A 21,759-nucleotide genomic window follows, 5' to 3' on the forward strand; every position below is an offset into this window, starting at 1 on the left:
ACCTTGTCTATTTCTAGCCCGGGAAGGGGATTTTCCCCATGCCCTGTGTTTAACTCATATATCTTTACTGCCATACTCCTACCTGGGTAACCTGATTGCAGAACTGCTGTTGGCACATTGAAACCCAAATCGAGGGAGTGATCTCCACTGGCTCCAATCTTGATGTTCCCAAAGGACAGTATAATCATGACACTGAGTGTCTCAGCTACAGGAAAGCCTGTGCCTGCCCTTCCCTCTCCCACCTGCTACAGCCTCTAGGGAGGCATCACTCCTATCTCCCTAGCACTGAGCTCCTGCTGGGGAGATGCAGGCTGCAGGGAGAGGTCCCAGGAGTCTCCCTGTCTCAGACCCTTGAGCCAAGGGCGCTGGCAGGAGAGGGATTTGGCCACCCTGCAGATGGTTCTTTGCCCTTAATCCTCTGCTAAAGTGTCACAGGATGACCAGAGCATTATTTAAACATCTCATTCAGTGGGTTCCACTGGCTTTGGCCCTATTTTATACTTAGGGTCTAATTTTCAGAAGTCTTCCAGGATGCTTTCCTCTTCTTTTTTCCTTCCCTTCCCTTCCTTCACTTTCTTTCCAATCCTTTAATTTCTTATGATCCACTGCAAAATGAAATACCTCACTGAGATGTATGTTTAGAAAGTGGAAGTGTTCCATAATCAAGCCCATCTAAGGAGCATTTCTGAAGATTATATCTAGACATACGTATACACTCATTCTCTACCTGTACTGCACATATACACATATCTATACTTATATCTGTAACCGGATCTAGTTAATTTGCAGTGGCTGTCTACTTGCTTGTCTAATGTGATGCTTAGAACCATAGTTTCTTAAATTTGGAAGGTAACCCAGTTAGAAAAATAAGAGGCGAAATGTTGCACACCTGCATCAATATCTCCTTTCAAGAACTTGTCTCAAACCTCATCTTCATGTTGACACTGAGTGGAGATGCAGAACTCTAGAAAACAGAAAGCCAAATACATTGTCCTGTGTTAAAATTATTTTATTCTCCACTATGCACAAAGACCTGTGAACTATTTTCAATTTTCCCTATCACCTCTTCTTAAAAAAAGGAAACATTCAGTGACCCTTAAAGTAATTCATAACTTTTAATATTTTTTTTCTGATACAGAAAATGTCATGATTCCAGGGGACAGGAAGCCTGGTTACTTTTTATTTTAACCAATTCAAATGCACATCACATTGTGCATGATTTCTCATTCCAAATTTATTTATAACCATTACAATTGGTATACCTTTTAAATAAAACCAACAATTCTAGGTCCTATTCCTTGTTCTGCTGTTAAGTATATATCTACTTTTTGCTTTGTGCCTCAGTTTACTGGGTGAGAAAATGGTATTTTGAAATGTCAAATAAGACAGACTGGAAAACACAGTTAATCCCCGCAATTAAAAAAGGCATATTACAGGGCTCCCCTGGTGGTGCAGTGGTTGAGAGTCCGCCTGCCGATGCAGGGGACATGGGTTCGTGCCCCGGTCCGGGAAGATCCCACATGCCACGGAGTGGCTGGGCCCGTGAGCCATGGCCGCTGAGCCTGTGCGTCCAGAGCCTGTGCTCCACAACGGGAGAGGCCACAACAGTGAGAGGCCCGCGTACCGCAAAAAAAAAAAAAAAAAAAAGGCATACTACAATTATAATCTACTATTATTAGCAGTTCTAAAAGATCACCAAAAGAAAGCCAGAATAATGGTCAGGCTCAGAAAAACTTGGGGAGTGAGAACAGACATGGGTAAATACAGAACAAGCACTTGGCATCCCCATCTTTGGCACTTAGAGCGCTCACTGTGTGACTGGGTGACGTCAAGAACATTGTTTTAACAGCAATACACTCCCCCACTGTGCCGGGAATGCATCAATATTGGCATTGGAAAACCTGTGTCCTTGGCTTGGCCATTGATCATCTGAGTGACAGGGACACATCTCATCTCTTGCCTAGTCTTCCTTCCCTAGCTTGAAGCCAGAGGAGCATTTCTCAGACTGGAGTAAGAATTTAAAAAGAAGAATTTCCTTGTATATGCTACTAATGTGGACTCAAATTAGTTTTGTTACACAAATATGTACAAAAATAAATTATGTATAGACTCTTTATGTTTATTCCTTTTATTAAACTGTAAATCCCAATCAAACTTGGAAATTAAGTACAAATAAACACAGTAAAGGCAATACCATTCAAAGTAAAATTAATTTACTGTGATGAGTAAAGTTTTGTTGAAACTAAATCTCTGCTCCCAATGTGACTCTAGAACTGACTACCATGGTGCAGAAGCCTTTGAGGTCAGCATCTCTCTACTACCACAGGCGCCAGATGACTCACTACTTCCACTGATTTCTTCCATTCAAGTAAACACTTCAGTGGTACATCATTGTGTACAAATGTGACGTTAATTTGCTTCAGGTGGGGCAAAGCCATCTGACTGTTCTTTTCTCTCTGATTCTTTAAAAACCTGGCACCCATAATGTTGGAAACCCCACTGAAAATCTTGGCACTGAAATTGCGTGCAGAGCTTGATGGCACAGGTGTCATTCAGATGACCCCGCATATTACTGTATTAACTTTTAAGATTATCATAGAAATGAAAGCATAAAAAGAGATTCTGGTGACATCTCAAACACTGGAGAATATACCTGCCCAACCCTAGGGTTCCATGGATCTCAGACTGAGAAACTAGTGCTCCCTAAGTCCACTTCTGACATTCACATCTCCTGAATCCAGGAAGAGTGTCTCTGATTACAAGCTACAATCCTTATTTTTGCCAGTAACTTCAGATTCTGACCCAATCTTCCTTGATGAAATGGCAGGAAGTCAGGTCGACCGGTTTGATGGACTCCCACTCCCTTTCCCAGGTCAGTCTGTGAATACACCAAAGGACAGAGATAGAGAAAAAGAGAGAGGATAGAGCCTGAGCAGGAAGGAGAAACAGCTTAGATAGACTACACGCTGGAGAATGACCTCAGGGTAGCAGTCCAATACGTCAAGAGCTGCCGGAAGAGCTCTCTCTCCCTTCTTAGTCTTAGTGGGTGTTTTTGAGTTGCAGGGCAGTGATGTTTGGAAAAGCGACTTGCACCCTGCAGTGGGTGCTCAGAAGCACGGCATCCTCCTCCCCTGCCTCCACACTCACTTTCCCTCTTCCCCTCGCACATTGGAGGGTTTTCTGGAGCCCTGTGGAGAAAGAAGGGGTCGTTTCTCCTGCCCACAGAGCATCCCAAAGAAGGAACTCACGACAGAGAATCTTGCAGACGCTGAAAACATTGGAAGCTAATCAGTAACCTTGGAGTCCTCCAAAACCATCACATGGGGGAAATATCCACAACAACGAGGAGACCTTTACCAGTTGCCCCCCCGAGACTTTTTGAATGTTGAAAATGTCAACTTTGCAGGAAAGTCTTTCTTTCGCTTTCAAGAATTAAGAGAATTATTGTTTCCTCTGTTTAGAAACTAAAATTCACATGGTCGCCTCAGCTCACTCCTGAGGTCATCGTTTCCTCTGCGTGCCAAGTAGATGAGGCAGGCAAGGGGACTTATATTTCATGTGTAAGGCTGAGACTTCTAAATAGAGCTCATGCTTTTGAAACATCTTAAAAGAATTAAAATTACTACTTATGTCATCGTATCCATATCTCATCCACCCATGAGGGATGTTTGCAACCAACATTTGAACATCACTTCTAATTCTCTCAGTGTGGCCCCCAGATCAGCGGCAGCACCTGGTTGCTTGTCAGAAATGTACATTTCGGGGCCTCACCTCAGACCTGCCGAATCGGATACCCTGGGCTGGAGCTCAGCAATCTGTGCTGTAACAAGCCCTGCCGGGGATTCTGACCCCAGCTCAGATTTGAGGATCGTTGTTGGAGACAGCTGACAGCAGTGGCTCTCAGCCTTGGTTCATAATAGAATCATCCGGGGGGCCTTTAAAAATCCTTAATGCCTGGGCCTCACATCCACACCAGTTAAATCAGATTATCGGGGAGTTGGAACTCAGGTATTAGCGTGTTTATAGCTCCTCAGTGATCCGACATGCTGAGAATGGATGCCCTTCACACCCTTGCTGCTCAAAGTGTGGGTGTGGCGAAGCTGCCTCAGTGTCTTGTGAGAGCTGTCTGCAGATGCAGAACCTCGGGCCCAGCTCCTGGCCTGTGGAGTCAGAATCTGCATTTCACAAGATCCCCGGTGATTCCTGCCCACTGTACAGTCTGAGAAATGCTGGGCTGTCATCAGGGTTACTCTTGATTACTGATCTGCTGTATGCATGATGTGTCTGCTGTCCTGTCTTCACCTGTGATTAGTGATGTGACATCTCATTTTTCTTTCACAGGATACAACAGACTATGTTGCGTACGTAGCTAAGGACCCTGTTAATCGCAGAGGTAAGCGATGTGTGACTTTCGTCATCTCTCACTCATGAGCAGCCAGGCTTAACAATGGATACCAGATGGTCCTCATGATCTCAGCCCCCTTCATCCAAACTAAGTGTCATATCGTACTGTTAGCGATAATTGAGGTTTGCAGGCAGTGAAGCGTGGCGGCACACCTGGCTGGGTTAGGAGATGCTGGATATCTGAGAGCTTTAAACACACACTTGTATCCAGATGGCTAGAGCTTGGTACACCTGACCTGCGCATGGCAGCTCCCACTCATACTCTGAAGGTGCCCTCAGTTACACCTGAAGACTTTGCAAACCGCTGGCCTCCTGCCCAGCTACAGCTCCTTGTGCGTCCACTGCGAACTAAGTCTCCCCGAGAAGCCTCGTGCTGCTCTGCATGGCCCTGGAAGCCAGTGTCCAAGCTCAGGTGCTGCCCACTTACACCCCACAAAGCTGCTAGGGCCTCAAACACAGGCTGGGTAGGGGATTTGAAACATCCAAGTACTTCCCATCTTCATGGAACCTTTATTCCTAGACCCTCCCTACATACCCACCACCCCATTTCTTTCATCATTTACAAAACCAAAGGGTCCCTCCCTCCAATGTTAACAAGCTTGGGCAGGTGAGCTGATTAGGGGGCACTACCCTTGAATCCCAGGCAGCCACCAGGTGCTGCACAACTCCAATTTAGAACTCACTGATGGAGGTCACCTGTGGGGTTTGTAACACTACAAATGGCACTTCCCTCTATCACCCATTGCTTCCCCTCCTCCTCCCACCCTCTACCCCAGGTACCCATTGTAAAGATTTCCTAGCTGGCTTTGCAGAAGTTTTATATCTGTCCATATACATATATATACTCTTCTTCTTTTCTTTTTTTTTTTTTTTCTTTTTTTTTTTTGCGCTACGCAGTCCCCTCACTGTTGTGGCCTCTCCTGCTGCGGAGCACAGGCTCCAGACGTTCAGGCTCAGCGGCCATGGCTCACGGGCCCAGCCGCTCCGCGGCATGTGGGATCCTCCCAGACCAGGGCACAAACCCGTGTCCCCTGTATCGGCAGGCGGACCCTCAACCACTGCGCCACCAGGGAAGCCCTACTCTTCTTTTAAAATTTCACCACAGATGAGATTTTAGCATTCTGTTTTTCCACCAACCTTGAGGGAGGGGGAGGTGGCAGGCTGCACTCATCCCAGAGTTAACACTTGTTGAAGTTCTTCCTTTATTTTTGTTTGTTCTAAGTTAACTTCAAGTAATCCTAGACTTTTTTTTTTTACACCCTTAATGGCTCCTAGGTCAATGGTTCTGAAAATGAACTATACTTTAGAATCACCTGGGGAACTTTAAAAAATTCTCAATGCTCAGGCCTCAGAGAGGGGTACCCAGGCAACTGTACTTTTTAAAAGCTCTCCAGGTGATTCCCATGTACAGCCAGGGCTGAGAAATCAGGCTCTAGGTCCAGACCCTGAAGGAGTTTAACCCTGTGCTATTTGACTTAGAGCCATGGAAGCATACTAGCTGATGCCTTGTTTCACGGCTGCAAACCAGCAGCACCTTCTGTCCACAGTACCTTTTCAAAGTTATGGAAATCAGGATCCACTCCATGTGCTCGATGGTTGCTGGACCAGCTCCCTTTGGGACCTGCATGCAGTGCTGGTGTGAAGACAGACTCTAGACCTCTGCGCTGTTGCTGGTGCTTTGGGGGCACCAGCAGCATAGGGGTCCTTTGAGATGTTTGATAGGAGAGGATCACTCCCTCCTTCCAGTTATCTGTTGCCTGTAACAAATCTTAATGGCCTAATAGCCATCATTTTAAAATATCTTTTGATATGATGAAGTATCAAGTGTCCAGGCAGGGCTCAGTTGGCCAATTCTTCTCCTCTCTGTGGCATCAATGGGGTATTGGGTGGTCTTTGGCTGGTGGCTGGCCTGGTCTAGAGGGTCCAAGCTGACTTCACTTCATGCCTTGGACCTTGGTAGGGAGGACAAGAAGCCAAAGCCAGAAGGGTCCTTCTCCCTCTGCAAGGAGTCTCAGGGTCCCTCCAAGTGGCCCCTGAATCAGGGCAGTAGGACTTCCCACATAGCAACTCTGGGCTCAATGATGCCAAAGTGGATGCCAAAGACCAGGCACCACTTCATCTCTGCCATAGTTGACTAGTCAAAGCTGTCCCAGGCAGCTCAGATTCAGGGGAGGGGAACCAGACCTGCCCTCCGACAGGAATTTGCAGCCTTCCTTATCCATCACATCTCTGTTCCCGCACGTACCCAGGCAGCCCCAGCCTCCTGGGAGGCAGTGTGGGAAGGGAGAGGAGTCATAGATCTGGCCATGAACAGTATCTCAGAGCAGGCTTTGCCTCCATCCGATATGTGTCCACCCACCGTTTCCTCCTTCGGCAAGGAGCTGGGGGAGGGCTCCCCTGGCTGCTCTCTTCTCTTTCCTCCTGCCCTAGGCCAGGAAGAGAGTTTAATTGAATAAGAATGGCCTCTGCCATGCAGGAGTCAGATTAGCAAGAAATTCTGGGAGTGAATGTTCTTATTTGGACTCTTAAATATCCAACTCCCCACGCAGAGACCCCAGTTGATGTGCTGACCCCATTGTGGTTCCCTGGCTGCAGGCATAGCTACTCAAGGCAGGCAGGCATCAAGGCACATTTGGAGCCCAGATAGTCTTCTGTCAAAATCCTGCAGAGATGGGTCAAAGTCCCTCACTGTTATCATTTGTCCTTTCCACACTGATTCCTGCTTATACATTCTGGTGTGTGTTTTTGGATAATCTAGCAGTATTTACAGTGAGAAAAAAATTATATTTTTCTCTCTAGTATCAAGAACCCATGGCTTATATAATTAATCTGGTGGAAGGGCAAAGGATCTCTGACCCATGTTATTAAGCTCTATGGTAACCACCACCATCTTGAGAAGGTAGGGATTGCAAATGAGTGAAGTTTCATGAGGTTGGCACCTTATAGCTGAAAGGCAGGTCTGACAGGAGACCTGGAAGGTGACTACTGATATATGTAGGATAAAAAGCCCCCAAAATCAGGCTTTGCTGGATCCTAATATACCATTTTCTTTTCACATTGGAATCTGTATTACTACCCAAGGACTCCCATTCCCTGCAATCTAATGTCTATTGGTTCAGAATGGACTGTTTGGGTCACAAAAGTACATAAAAAATAATGTCCTAATTAGACATATGGCTGCCTGCAGGTGGCATGTACTTCCTATAATTTATAACCACAATAGCATCCCTGTTCAGTCGCCTTCTGAAACTCCTGAACTTTCGTGGAAAGTCATATCCTACGGTGCTGACCTGATGGTAGAGAGGCCTGAGTGTTCAGCTGTTATAGCTTCTAACACATCCTGCTGCCCTTTCCCCAGGATTTCCTGAATAAGGGGGAAACGTGGTGATTGGACTTGAGGGGGAAGCCCCCCGTGGACTACTGCCTCACATGGCTGCGCTTTCTTCTCCAGGCTTCTCTACTAGCTCACGGTCATTTCAACACTGAATTTAGGGTTCCTCTGGCCTCAGACAGTTGTAGGCCGCAGGAGGTGACTTTCTGGGAGAAACTTAGAGTATGAACTCCTTAAATAATACAGAACCTTCTCTGGCTTTTCTTTCCCCTAGGAGTAAAACCTCTTCTGTATAATAGGTGAAAGCAATGATTTATTTTTTTAAGCCAGGAGGTTAAATTCCATCTCATAACACTGTGGTGGGAGGTTAATTTTCCTGTGAGTGAATGTTTAGGTTGTTTCCCATATCTGGCTTTCGTCAACCATGGTTTTTTGTGTGTTTTTTTAAAATAAACAAGCCAGTCCCTGGGCTGTAAACACCCTGTGCCAAAGACTATGAATGTTCCTGCGTAGCCCAAGCTTCTGGCTGAAAGTCAGACTTGTGTAGTTACCAGCCTGCTGCACACCTCTGCTCAGAAGCCTCCTAGCCCCCTCACCTTGACAAGCCACAGAGCTAAGTCTTTCCTTCCACCACAAAGTATCTGCCTGTCTCACTCATCATGATGTGAGCTCACTCCTGCTCTATCCCCTATCTCATTTCCTGTGATCTCCCCTCACCTCCACTCCAGCTCCACTGATCTTCTGGCTCTTCCTTGAACATGGCAAGCAAGCACCTGCCTCAGGGCCTTTGCACATGTTGAGCCCTATGCCTGCAACATTCTTAGACTAGACCTTCCCATGGCTCACCCCCTGACTTCCTTCAGGCTTCTTCTGCGATGCCATCTCCTATATGGCTTTCCCTGGTCATCCTACATGTCACCCTACAACATCATTCTCATCACCCCCTTTATTTCACATTATTGTCTTTATGGTTTTATTAGTTTCCTGTGACTGCTGTAACAAATTACTGCAAACTTTGTGGCTCAAGACAACAAAAGTTTGCTCTCTCACAATTCTGGAGGCTAAGGGTCTGAAATCAAGGTGTCAGCAGCCATGCTCCCTCCAAACGTTCCAGGGGGGAAGGCTTCCTGCTTCTTCCAGTGTCTGGTGGCTCCAGGAGTCCTTGGCTTATGGCTGCATCACTCTAATCTTGGCCTCCATCTTCACATCACCTCCTCCTCTGTGTCTGTGTCACCTCCTCTTCTGACCCTTATAAGACACTTGTCATTGGATTTAGGGCCCACCCTAATCCAGAATGATCTCATTTTGAGTCCTTAATTACATCTGCAAAGACTCTTTTTCACAGGTTCAGGGGGTCAGGATGTAGACAGGGCTTTGGCTGCTGGGGGGCACCATTCAACCCATTCTAATGGTATATTTTTCCTTCTTTATTTTCAGTGTTCACCTTCTAGACTGTAAGGTCGGTGAGAGCAGGACTCTGTTTTGTTACTTGCTGTATCTGGAGATCCTGGGGCAGAGCCTGGTACAGAGTTGGTGCTCAATAAGTGTCTATTGAGTGAAGTCTGCAGTAAATATTTTGTACATTTGCCTTGTGCTCATGTGCAAGAATTTTCTTAGGGTTATACCTCTGGGACAAATCGCTGTGTTCTGGAACATCTTCAGTTTTTTAAAAATGGTTATTTCACTTTATAATTCCACAAGTGGCACAGGAGGGCTCCTTGGCTTCAGCTCTTGTTCAACACTTGGAATTGTCAGACTTTTAAATCCCTGCCAGTCTGATAGGTGCAAAATTATCTCCTCATAAAGTTTTAGTTTTCCACTCTGGGGCTAGAACAGATATTAAACAACTCTTAATTAAGAGCATGGCAGCTGAATCTTGGAGTTCTTACCTGTCTCAGATCAAAAAAGTCTGGAACAATGAGGAACATGTGGATATATGAAGTGAACAGACTAGGGTTGGCTGAAAACTATGCTTGAGTTTGGAGTCTCCATTTCTCTGGTAAGAATTCACTGGTGTTCAGTGTTCCTTTTAAGGGGTGAGAGTTATCAGCCCACTAAGAGGAAGAGACAGCAGCCATTGTTTGGTAGGATTTTTTTCTGATTAGGTAATGACTCCAGGTATCTCCGAGGTTCCCTATGTCAGTCACCAGTTGGTAGAGAACTTGGCTATGAATTTGAACTCTTGGAGAGTCCGTGAGTCTAGATAAGAGGATAGTGGGACAGCCTGAGATGGGACCCCTTCAAGGGCTGGGCTGCCTTGTGGAGGCCAGATGGCTGTGAAGTGTGAGTTGGGTTGGTGTGGGTGTGGGTGGGAGGGGTCATGACTTCTTAAAAGAGCAGCACAGATCCTGAGAGGTTTTCTGCTCATACTTGCAGAGTCGCCCCATGAAAACAATGCCCACAGAGGTGGGGTGGCCCATCCCACAGGGTGTGGAAGCAGCCACTGTGGTGGGAAACACATGCTGGAGCCTCTGTCTATAGTCGCTGATCTGAGATAGAGTGGGTATTACCCCATAGTCATATGTAAAGGGTGCAGTGAGCCAGTGACACCCTTTCTGTATGTCAGCTGCTCCTGACCACAGAAGGGGTGGGAAAGCGGGGTCTTACTTTTACAAAGCAAAAAAACCAAAAAAACAAAAAAAAAACACCCCAACAATAATCTAATCAGCTAAGATAAGGAATCAACCCCTCCAGACTCAAAATGATTAAGAAAAATATTTCAAAGATGGAAGGATGAATTTCTATCCATCATCATTAGTGATGAACCTCACCCAAAATATTTATCTTGCTTTGAGATAATAAATGACAGTGTGATGCTTTCAGGGCCAACAAGACATCTTGAACTTTATTTTATCTTTATTGTATCATTTTTAACATCTTTTGAAAGACATTTTTATAATATACATACTATTATATTAACACAGGAATATATGTTCATAATTTATAAATAAGTAGATGCATATTTGGGACACATGCTCAGTATAGTAAAGAGTGCTTCACTGGTAAGCATGAGAAAATCTTTACAATTTCTTATTTACAGAAGTAACGCCTTTTGGAGTGTTTGGTGCATGCGATAGGCATTGCTAGTGCTCACTGATGTCCTGACCTCACTCCTTCCAAGCTCGCAGGAGACTGTACTACCAGCCTCTCCTGGGTGGAGGAGGAGCCAGGCGACAGTTCTGTGTGAGAGCAGAATGGATGACACAGTTAGTGCTGGTGCAAGGCCCTGCTGTCTCTTTCTTCCCTGGCTTGGGAGGAGGCCTTGTGTTGAAATTCAGGATTGAAAGATCAAAGCAGCTTGGTTCATGGGGTCACCACCTGGAGAGTTGCCCAGAAATGAACAAGTGAGAATGGGACTGTTTTCAGCCACTAAGATGCTGGGGCTGTTTGTTGTTGTGGCGTCACTTGCCTGTGCTGACTAACGGAGCAGCCATCCCAGGCAGGGCTCAGAGAGCTAGCTCAGATGAATGGCGGCCCCAGTTGGCCTGCAGTCCATTTGTCAGTCAGATGGCCAGGGCAGTCTTGAACACTGATGAACAGGTACAGCCACTGGCCTCTGGACTTATTTGGAGCCATTGGGAAACTTGCGGAGGGACTTCTGATCTGCCAGTGTCTACTGTGCAGGGAAGATGTGTGGGTAACCCATTAGGAGGCTGCTGTGTGAGGAAAGACGCTGTGCCCCAGTTCTATCTGGCATGGTTACAAGGGCCGCAGCACATCCTGCTCTCAAGTGGCTCATCCCAGGTGGGGAGTGGCCTTTGTGGTGAGGCCTGATGAAGTCCCCTCACTAGTGTCAGGGCTGAACTGGCTGTTGTGGGGTCTGAGCTGGCTTTCCTGGAAAGCGACATCAGCCTTGCTTATTGGTCAGAGAGAGAGACCAGCATGGGCAGACAAGCACCCCCAACCCCCACCCCGGAGACCCCCCCCCCCCCGCAACTACTGCACCGCTGCCAAAGAGCTCATCCCCTTCAGAAAGGATAGAATGAGGAATGACCCCATTTTGCTGCTCCTATGTTTGTTTGGGGCCATGTTTTAGGTTTTACAACATCATTCTGAGTCTTGATTCTGGGCCCCACCACTCTGTACCTGCCTCTCATCCAGTTCTTCTTGCTCATGAATGACACCTCCATCCATCCTTTTCCTCATGGGATGTAAAACAAGCAGCCCCAATGGTTACCTGTGGCGAGAACCTCATCATTCCTAACACACACTGAGTCACACAGGTGAGGTTAGAAGACAGTGGCTTTTAGTGAAAGACTGTTGCAACAGTTAGAGAAAATACAGGTCCAGAGAGACTGTCAGCCCAGGGTTAGATCTGGATTTGGAGTGGGTTTCTGGAACACAGAGAGGCCATTCTACAGAAGGATCCTCAGACCTAGCCAACAGATGACGTTTTCACGGTCCACCGAGGAATAAGCCAGGCCCCAGAGCCTGGAGTCGTGATTTAATTCTGCATCTGCAGTTCCTGTCACCCTCTGGTATCTAGACCAGATACCAGGGCTCCACCCTCACCAAGTGAGGGTGCTTCCACCCAGAGCCCTGCATCTTCCCAATGTCCCAGGAACTGATTTAAAGAAGTCTCACTTCCAACCTCGTGCTCTCTAGTGTGTAGAAGATGAGGGGGCCGTGTGGATTGATCATATGGCCCCCTCTGCAGAAACCTTGCTCTTTATTCACTAAGGCTAGGGCACTGCTTCTCTCCTTAAAAGAAAAATAAGCTTCACTTTCTTGGCCCGTCCCCAGTTGTTATTCTGTTTCTCTAAAGTACTGGCCAGCCAGTTCTTTTGGCTGGTGCTGATGCTGCGTGGAGGGGGCAGGTGTGATGGAAACACAGGGCAGGTGGGGGAGCCAGGTGTCTTTCTCTCACTCTGTCTTAGACTCCTACTTCCTTATTGGCTGGAAAGACACCTCCACTGCTATCCGTTAACGAACAACCCCATGACTCCAACAGCTGCTTAATATGGCCTTGCTTTGTGCCTAACCGGGTTGATAATAAATATTAATATCAATAATAACATAAAACAATATCAATACTCAATAATAAAATACAGCCGGGACACCTGTCTCCTTGGACAAATCCCTTGGCCATATCTGAGATAGGGCTAATGTATCCAAGGGATTGCATTGCAGTCTGAAGCAGCAATCTGGTTACACTTGCTCTTCCCAGGAAATGCTTGTCCCTGTGTCCTCAGGAGTATGCTCCCTCCTCGAGCCTGGGGAGAGAAGAAGCCTGAGGCCCCCCACCCTAGCAGCCGCCATCAGGGTGAGCTCTGTGGTGCCTGGCTGTCTTTGTGCGTGTAGAAGGCGGCATCGTGATGGAAGAGCGGCCAAACTGTGGAGGTGGTGATGTCTCTGTTCCTTCCCTCGCAGTTCCCACCTTAATGAGTCCTCTTTCTGTGCTCGCTTCTCCTGCAGCAGAGGGATGCTTCTGCATCTCCCTAATCACTGCTGGGGAATGGCTATCCCTGTAGCAATGCCTCTTCTCACTGCTGGGCACCCACCGTGCTCCTGGAGGAACCTCCTTGAAACACAATTGTATCCTAACTGGTGGCAAGAGAAAGACGGAGTGTGACACATGCATCTGTCATTTTCTCCAGGGAGACTCCTTTATCCCATTAGTAACAGAGCATGTCATGCTGGTCACGGGACAACGTGAAGGGTCTGGGACTCTTCTGTGGGATGCCATGGACGCGTGTCTGGGGAGAAGACATTCTACTTTCTTATAGAGCAGAGATGGGACCTTCTTCGGTGCCTTCCCCCGCTCAACCCTCTTTTCTCCAAAGGTTCCACATGGATTACACCACAGCCTGGCCACCATGACAGCGGGCACCCCAAAGGGGTTAAAGGTTGCTCCAGGTCTCTGAGGGGCCCTCGTCCGGCTGCCAACACCCCTTTTCTGAGAACTGGCATGAATATCCAGTCTCGTCCAGTGTAGATGCAGGTGGCATGTGGTGGGATGGTCATAGTGGTTAATTAATATCCCTTTAAACTCATCTTACAAGGTTGTTGATCTTATTGCTTTGAGTTGCCACGTCTGGTGGTGACACTTTACTCCCACTAGGAAGTAAGCAAACAGCTTGCTCTAAGTCCATCCAATACCTCAGGATTCATTCAATAAGAGCCAGTTTAAGTCCATTTGTTAAGCCTCACGGGGTCTTAAAGGGGTTCATTTCTTGTTACTATCAGGTTCTTTGTCTTGTTAAGGTTTCCTTCCAAACCCTGTTTCCCTACTAAGTTCTGAGTTGATATTTTATAGACTCTAAAGCAATAGAAGAGCAATCAAATTCAACTTAAAAATGTTAAAATGTACTTACAAATAGAACCTTTACTTTTGGAGAGAATAGGCTATTAAGAAATGGATCTCTGCGGTGAAACGGTACCGCTGGGGGCTCTCAGGGATTAAGCTGCACGCAGAGCTGACAGGACATGTCATGAAAGGCACCTCCTTGTCCCTCTCTTCTTCCCTAGGCTGCGGGCTTTCGCCCTCAGGAAGGAGGAGCCTGGGTAGCTCCAGTGTCTGTCTCTAATGAGCCTGTGTCCCTTGCTCCTACAGCTTGTCACATTCTGGAATGCTGTGACGGGCTGGCCCAGGAGGTCATCGGCTCCATCGGACAAGCCTTTGAGCTCCGGTTTAAGCAATATTTGCAGTGTCCTTCCAAGATCCCTGCTCTCCACGACCGGTGAGTAGCGCTGTGGCACTGTTTGCAGTGGCCTCTCTGCATTTTCTGACCTTTCCTCTTAAAAACACTTAAAAGGAGGAAACCACAAAACCACCTCCCCGAGGAGTGCTCTGCACAGACACAGTTAATCCCAGGGCTTCCTAGGCCCGGGGACACCTGACTGGTGCTGGGCCATGGCTCAGGAAACTGACAGATGGAAGCCGACATATGGGCGATGCTCCCAATGTTTAGAAAAACATTTTCTTGAAACTATAGTGACAGTAGCCAAGGTTACAAAAAAAACCATTGTAATATGTTTTTGTTCTGTTTCTTCTGCAAGCACGTGATGTTTCCACATGTTGCCTCCTTGGGTCGGTGTCACCACAGGTTCTACCTGTCCCATTGTCCTTGTCCTCAGGGTTAGCCAAAGTCCCGATTCAGAGGCTCCCTTCGTGAGGCACTCCGCTTGGAATGACGAGCATTGATTCTGCTTTATTGGCTTTCGTAGCTTTCAGACTTGATGGCCTGTGTGGTCCTGGGCAAGTTCTTTAACCAGTCTGGGTCTCAGCAGTTTTCTCTGTAAAATAGGAATAATAGTGGCTTGGCAGTATTTTAAGTGTTAACTGAAATAGTAAATGTAAACAGGAATTGTGAGATGTTTAGTTTATTATAAAAAATGTTCAGCGTCTACCCTTGAGATTCCTTAGGACATAAGAATATTCCATGCAGCATTAAAAAAAAATAATATGGGGCATGTTGGTTATTCAGTCACCTGTCTTATTGAAAGCCTATTACAATGGTGTGTTCACTGTCAATAAAACTTTATTTCTCCTGAATTTACTTTTTATGTTTTCTCCAACTTCTGCAGCCACATTCCAGGACTTAGTTGTGAAGGCAGTGCCTCCTCTACCTTCATTATTATGAAGTCTCCTTTCATCTCTCTGAAGTCTTCACCTTTCTTGAAAGAGAATTTTAATTTTTTTTTCCTTCATCCACTGGAAAATTTCTGTTAAGACATTCATTCTGGAGGTGCCTGTGAAGGCCCCATTTTTTCCCGGTTGATAAAGAAAAGGATATGAACCATCTATGGAAATTTTAAAAACACATAAAAAATTGTATAGTTTATGGATAAGTGCATGTGTATAAAGAGTATAAAAACATGCAAGAATATTACATACCAACTCTAGGACATCTGAGGATGACAGGGACACGGGTGGGCTTTAACTGATTTTGTTAATGTATTTCCTCCCTAACATTTTATAACAACAGTGTTCCAATATACAAAAAGAATTTGCGGAGAATACCTGTATACCCACTGTCTAGATTCTACCATTAGCATTTTACAGTTAATATCACGTATTTTTTCATCCAAAGCAAGTTTGACAAGTTTTATTTCTTTAAAAGAAAGGGATCAAATATAGCAAAATGTTCACACTTGTTTAATCTCAGTGGTGGATGTGTAGGTGGCTTTTATATTAATTTAGGCTTTTCTGTACTTTTGAAATGTTGCAAAGAAGTCACATAAATCCTATTAAAATAATATGTCAAAAAATGAGTGGGGGGAGTTAATTGAACTACCATGCTTCTCCAGAAATATACTTAAGGTATGAAGTCCTGTATATGTTTCTATATAATAAAGTTTGAAGAAGTTTTGGAGAAAGAGAATGAAGTAGAGAGATCTTATCTACTGAGAAAACTTTCAACCCAATATGCAAGTAATGGTATAACATTTCTAAAGCAGAGCAGGAACAAGGGGACCTGTGTTCCCTGATATCAGTCTCATCTTGTCTGACAAACTGCTTGTTGTGTCCACTGAGCAGGTCTGAGATCCAGGGAGCAGGTGGGAATGCACCACCTTCTGTCCCAGCTGGGGACATCCTGGGCCATGAGAGAATGCACTTTGCTTCCAGCTGCCATGTCCCTCTTCCCCTCCCTGCCCTGTTATGGGGACCCTGGACTGTGGAGGGCACTGACCCATTTTCCTTCTAGATTTCCCAGGGGCCAGCAAAACAGGAGGTTCTATTTGTGAGCAGTTCTCCTTGGGTTTTCTGCTCACTTGCTCAGGCCATTTCTCTTCAAATTGAGCATGAGCTGGAGGTATGAGAATTGGCACAGTCAGCTTCTTTGTCCACATTCCTTGGAGTAGAGCTGGGGACAGGTGAGCGTGGAGTGAGTGGGGCAGCATTAGGTCCCAGCAAGCTGCCCCAACATCTCAAAGTTTCATGTTGGTGGCACATGACTTCCTCTTTCCTTCTTCTCTTGCTGCTAGTGAGTGGATGGCTTTACTTATTCGTGAATTATTTTTTGTTCATTGTATTAATTATTGGGGGAAAGACTCTGTGATCTGGATTCATCACCCATCTCCAACTGGAAATAAAAAATAATACTTTTAAATGAATGGGTTTTTTGGTATGGTATGATTTTCCTTAGAAGATTTTTCCCTCTGATTTTTCTTGCAGAACTCCAAGGTTATTTTCAACACAAAACCAGAGAAGACAATGAAAGAGAATTCAAATGTAGCCAAAGCTCCATTTATTATTTTTTAAAAAATTGATATATAGTTTATTTATGATAAAATTACCCTTTAAAAATATACAGTTCTGTGGTATTTAGTATTGTCAAAGATAGCACAAGTACACTCATCACCACTATCTAATTCCAGAACATTTTTCATTACCCCAGAAAGAAACCCCATACTCATTAGCAGTTACTCCCCATTTTCCAACCCCCTTTCCCCAGACAAACACTACTCTACTTTCTGTCTTTATTGATTTGCCAATTCTGGACATTTTATATAAATGTTATCATACAATATGTGCCTGACTTCTTTCACTTACTGGAATGTTTTCAAGGTTAATCCATATAGTAGCATGTATCAGTATGGCATTTTTTTTAGGGCTGAATAATATTCCTTTGTATGCATACGTTACCTTTTGTTTATTCATTCATCAGTTTATGGACATTGGGTTATTTTCACCTTTTAGTTCTTATGAATAACGCTGCTATGAAGATGTGTACAAGTTCCTGTGTGGACAGATGTTTCAATTCAACTAGGAGCTGAATTGCTCAGTCATATGGGAACTCTATGCTAAAATTTTGAGAAACTACCAAACTGTTTTCCAAAGCAGCTGTACCATTTTATATTTTCACCAGCAATGTATGAAAGTTCCAATTTCACTGACATTTGTTATTGTCCATCTTTTTGACTTTAGCTATCCTAGTGAGTACAAAGTGGTCTCTGATTGTGGTTTTGATTTGCATTTTCTTGTTGACTAATGATGTCAAGCATCTTTTCATGTGCTTATTGGCTATTTGTATATCTTCTTTGGAGAAAGGTCTGCTCAAATCCTTAGCTCATTTTTAAGATTGAGTTATCTGTCTTTTTATTGTTGACTTGTATAGAAGTTCTTTATATATTGTAGATATAAGTCTCTTTTCAGATATATGATTAGCAAATATTTTCTCCTATTTTTTGTGTTGTCTTCACATTTTTTTGATAATGTCCTTCGAAGCACAATCGTTTTTAATTTTGATGAAGTCCAATTAATGTACTTATTTTTTCTTTGGTTGCTTTTGTTTTGGTGTCATATGTAAGAAACATTGCCTAATCCAAGGTCATGAAGGTTTACGTCTATGTTTTTTCCTAAGTTTTAGCTCTTATTTTCAGGTCTTTAATCCATTTGACTTAATTTTTGTGTATGGTGTGAGGTAAGGGTCCAACTTCATTCTTTCACAAATGGCTATCCAGTTGTCACAGCACCATTTGTTGAAAAGACTATTTCACACATTGAATTGTCTGGGCATCCATGTTGAATTCAATTGACCATAAATGTATGGGTTTATTTATGGACTCTTAATTCTATTCCATTGATTTGTATGTCTGTCCTTATGCCAGTACCACATAGCCTTGAATAGTATAGCTTTATAGTTAGTTTGAAATCAGGAAGTATAAGTCTTCCAACTACATTCTTCTTTGTCAAGATTGTTTTCACTATTCTGGGCCCCTTGCAATTTCAAATAAATTTTAGCATAGCTTGTCTACTTTTACAAAAAAGGCACTTGGGATGTTTATAGATATTGTCTTGAATCCATAGACCAATTTGAGGAGTACTTCCATCTTAACAGTATTTAGTCTTCCAATCCCTGAACACAGGATGTCTTTCCATTTATTTAGAGTTTCTTTAATTTCTTTCAAGAGCGTTTTGTAATTTTCATTGTACAAGTCTTGCACTTGCTTTGATAATTTTTACTACCGAAAGAATAAATCTTTTATTCTTTTTGATACTATAATAAAAGGAATTGCTTGTTAATTTTATTTTTTCATTGTTAATGTATAAAATTACAATTGATTTTTGCATATTCAGTATGTATCCTGCAAACTTACAGAATTCATTTATCAGCTCTAATCATTTGTGTGTGTGTGTGTGTGTGTATTCCTTAGTATTTTTTATGTACAAGATCATGTCCTGTGCAAATAAATATAGTTTTATTACTTCTTACTTCCTAATCTGAATTATTTTATTTCTTTTTATTATCTAATTGTCCTGGCTAGAATCTCTAGTACAATGAATAGAGGTGGAAAGACAGGACAACCTTGTCATGTTCCTAATTTTAGGAGGTAAGCATTCAGACTTTCACCATTAATTGTGTTCTTAGCTGTGGGCTTTTCATAGATGCTTTTTCAGGTTGAGAAAATGCCCTTCTATTCCAAGTTTTTTGAGGGTTTTTATCATGGAAAAGTGTTGGATTTTGTCAAATGATTTTTCTGTGTCTACTGAGATGAGTATCTGGTATTTGTTTTTATGTATTTATTACATTAGTTGATTTTTGAACATTGAACCAATCTTACATTGCTGGAAGAAAACCCACTCAGTCATGGTGTATGACTCTTTTTGTATGTTGCTGGACTTGGTTTGCTAATATTTTGTTTTCAATCCATATTCATAAGAGATATTGGTCTGCAGTTTTGTTTTGTTTTTCTTGTGGTGTCTTTGGTTTTCATATCAGGGTAATACTGGCATCATAGACTGAGTTTGGAAACTTCTGTCCTCTTCTATTTTTTTGGAAGAGTTATGAAGAATTGCTGTTAATTCTCCTTTAGATGTTAGATAGGAACCACCAAGAAGCCAGCCATATGATTCTGGGCTTTTCTTGGGATGCAAGATTTTGATTACTAATTTAATCTCTGTATCTGTTACAGTTCTGTTTAGATTTTCTATTTCTTCCAGTTCTGTTTAGATTTTCTATTTCTTCTTGAGTCATTTTGGTAGATTGAGTCTTTGTAGGAATTTTTCCATTTCATCTAGGTTATCTAATTTGTTGGCATATGATTTTTAATAGTTTCTCTTATAATCCTTTTAATTTCTGTGTGGTTGGTAGCAGTCTTTCCTCTTTCCTTCCTAGTTTTGGTAATTTGAGTCTTCTCTCTTTTTTCTTGGTCAGTCTAGCTGTAGATTTGTCAATATTGTTGATCTTTCTAAGAACCAACTCTTGGTTTCATTGCTTTTCTCTATTGATTTTCTACTAACTATTTTATTTATTTCCACCTTAATATTTATTATTCTTCCTTCTGCTTGCCTTGGGTTTAGCTCTTATTTTCTAGTTTATTAAAGTAGAAGGTCAGGTTATTGATTTGAGATTGTCTGTTATCATATAGGCATTTACAGTTCATAAATTTCCCTCTAAGCACTGCTTTACATTCAGCCCATAAGTATTGGTATGTTGTTTTTGTTTTTATTCATCTGAAAGTTTCTTCCAATTTCCCTGTGATTTACTTTCTGATCCGTTTGTTATTTAGGCATGTGTTGTTTAATTTCTACATATCTGTGAATTTCCCAAATTCCTTTCTAGTATTGATTTCTGCTTTAATTCCATTATGGTCTGAAAACATATGTTGTATGATTTTAATCTTTTAAAAATTTTGAGTCTTGTTTTGTGGCTTAACATATGGTCTATCCTGGAGAATGTTACATGTGGACTTGAGAAAAATTTAAATTCTATTATTGAATGGAGTGTTCCATAGATGTCTGTTAGGTCTAGTTGATGTATAGTGTTCAATTTTCTATTTCCCAATCTTCTCTCTGGTTGTTCTATCCATTATTGAAAGTGGGTATTGATGTCTTCAAATATTAGTACTGCATTATTTCTCCCTTTGATTTTGTCAGATTTTGCTGCATATAGTTTAGGGTCTGTTGTGAGGTACATATAGCTTTATAATTATTGTATCTTCTTGACTGGTTGCTCTTTTATCTTTGTCTCTAGTAAACATTTTGTCTTGAAGTCTATTTTGTCCGATATTAGTAGAGTTACCATAGCTCTCTTTTGGTTACTGTTTGCATGAAATACCTTTTTACATCCTTTTACTTTCAACCTAAATCTTTAAATCTAAAATGTCTTTCAATCTAAAATGTGTCTCTTGTAGAATGCATATAGTCAGATCACGTTATCGTAAAAATCCATTCTGCCAATCTTTGTTTTTTAATTGGAGTGTTTAATGTATTTACATTTAATGTAATTACTGATAAATTAGGATTTTACCTGACATTTTGCTAGTTTTTTCTATATGTGTTATGTCATTTTTTTGTCCCTTTGTTTCTCCATAACTGCTTTCTTTGTTGTCAAATAAATATTTTATGAGTGAACTCTTTTCATTACCTTGTTTTTTGTTTCTTTTTTTTTAACTGTCTTTTAAAAGTTATTTTCTTAGTGGTTGCCCTGGGAATTACAACTAACATCTTAATTTGTAACAATTTAGTTCAGATTAACACCAATTTAATTGCAGTAGTATACAAAAACTTTGCTCCTATGTGGCTCTATTTCTTCACCTTACATTGTGCTGTTATGTTATGAAGATTCCATATTTATACATTGAGTGCTCATCAACACAGGTTTATAATTATTGCTTTATTCAGTTGTCTTTTAAATCAGAGAGGAGAGGAAAAGAGTTATGGACAAAAACTACATTTATACTGTTTTAATATTTGCCTATGTATTTAACTTTACCATTATCCTCTATTTTTTCATGTGACATGAATTATTGTTTAGTGGCTTTCATTTTAGCCTGAAGTACTTCCTTTAGTATTTTTTCGTAGTGCAGATTTGTTAGTGATGAATTTTCTAGGTTTTTATTTATCTGGCACTGTTTTAACTTTTGATTCATTTTGAAGGATAGTTTTGCTGGGTACAGGCATACATCAGAGATATTGAGGGTTTGGTTCCAGACCACTGCAATAAAGTGAATATCACAATAAAGCAAGTCACACAAATTTTTTGGTTTCCTAGTGCATTTAGAAGTTATGTTTACAATATACTGTAGTCTATTAAGTGTGCAATAGTATTATGTCTAAAAAATAATGCACACACCTT

General features: G+C 42.7%; 1 protein-coding gene across 1 annotated transcript in view; it reads left to right on the plus strand.

Annotated features, from left to right (window-relative positions):
• SHC3 (SHC adaptor protein 3) overlaps nucleotides 1-21,759 on the plus strand; it is a 140,958-nt gene that overhangs the window by 85,355 nt on the left and 33,844 nt on the right. The window contains exons 6-7 of the mRNA XM_089912927.1: nucleotides 4,342-4,393; nucleotides 14,289-14,415. Coding sequence (XP_089769053.1) covers nucleotides 4,342-4,393; nucleotides 14,289-14,415 — 179 coding nt within the window. The remainder of the gene's footprint in view (nucleotides 1-4,341; nucleotides 4,394-14,288; nucleotides 14,416-21,759) is intronic.

This window comes from Delphinapterus leucas, chromosome 6, assembly GCF_059928025.1.
Source record: "Delphinapterus leucas isolate spDelLeu-1000000601 "Yukka" chromosome 6, BTC_Dleu_Yukka2, whole genome shotgun sequence".
Lineage (NCBI taxonomy): Eukaryota > Metazoa > Chordata > Mammalia > Artiodactyla > Monodontidae > Delphinapterus > Delphinapterus leucas.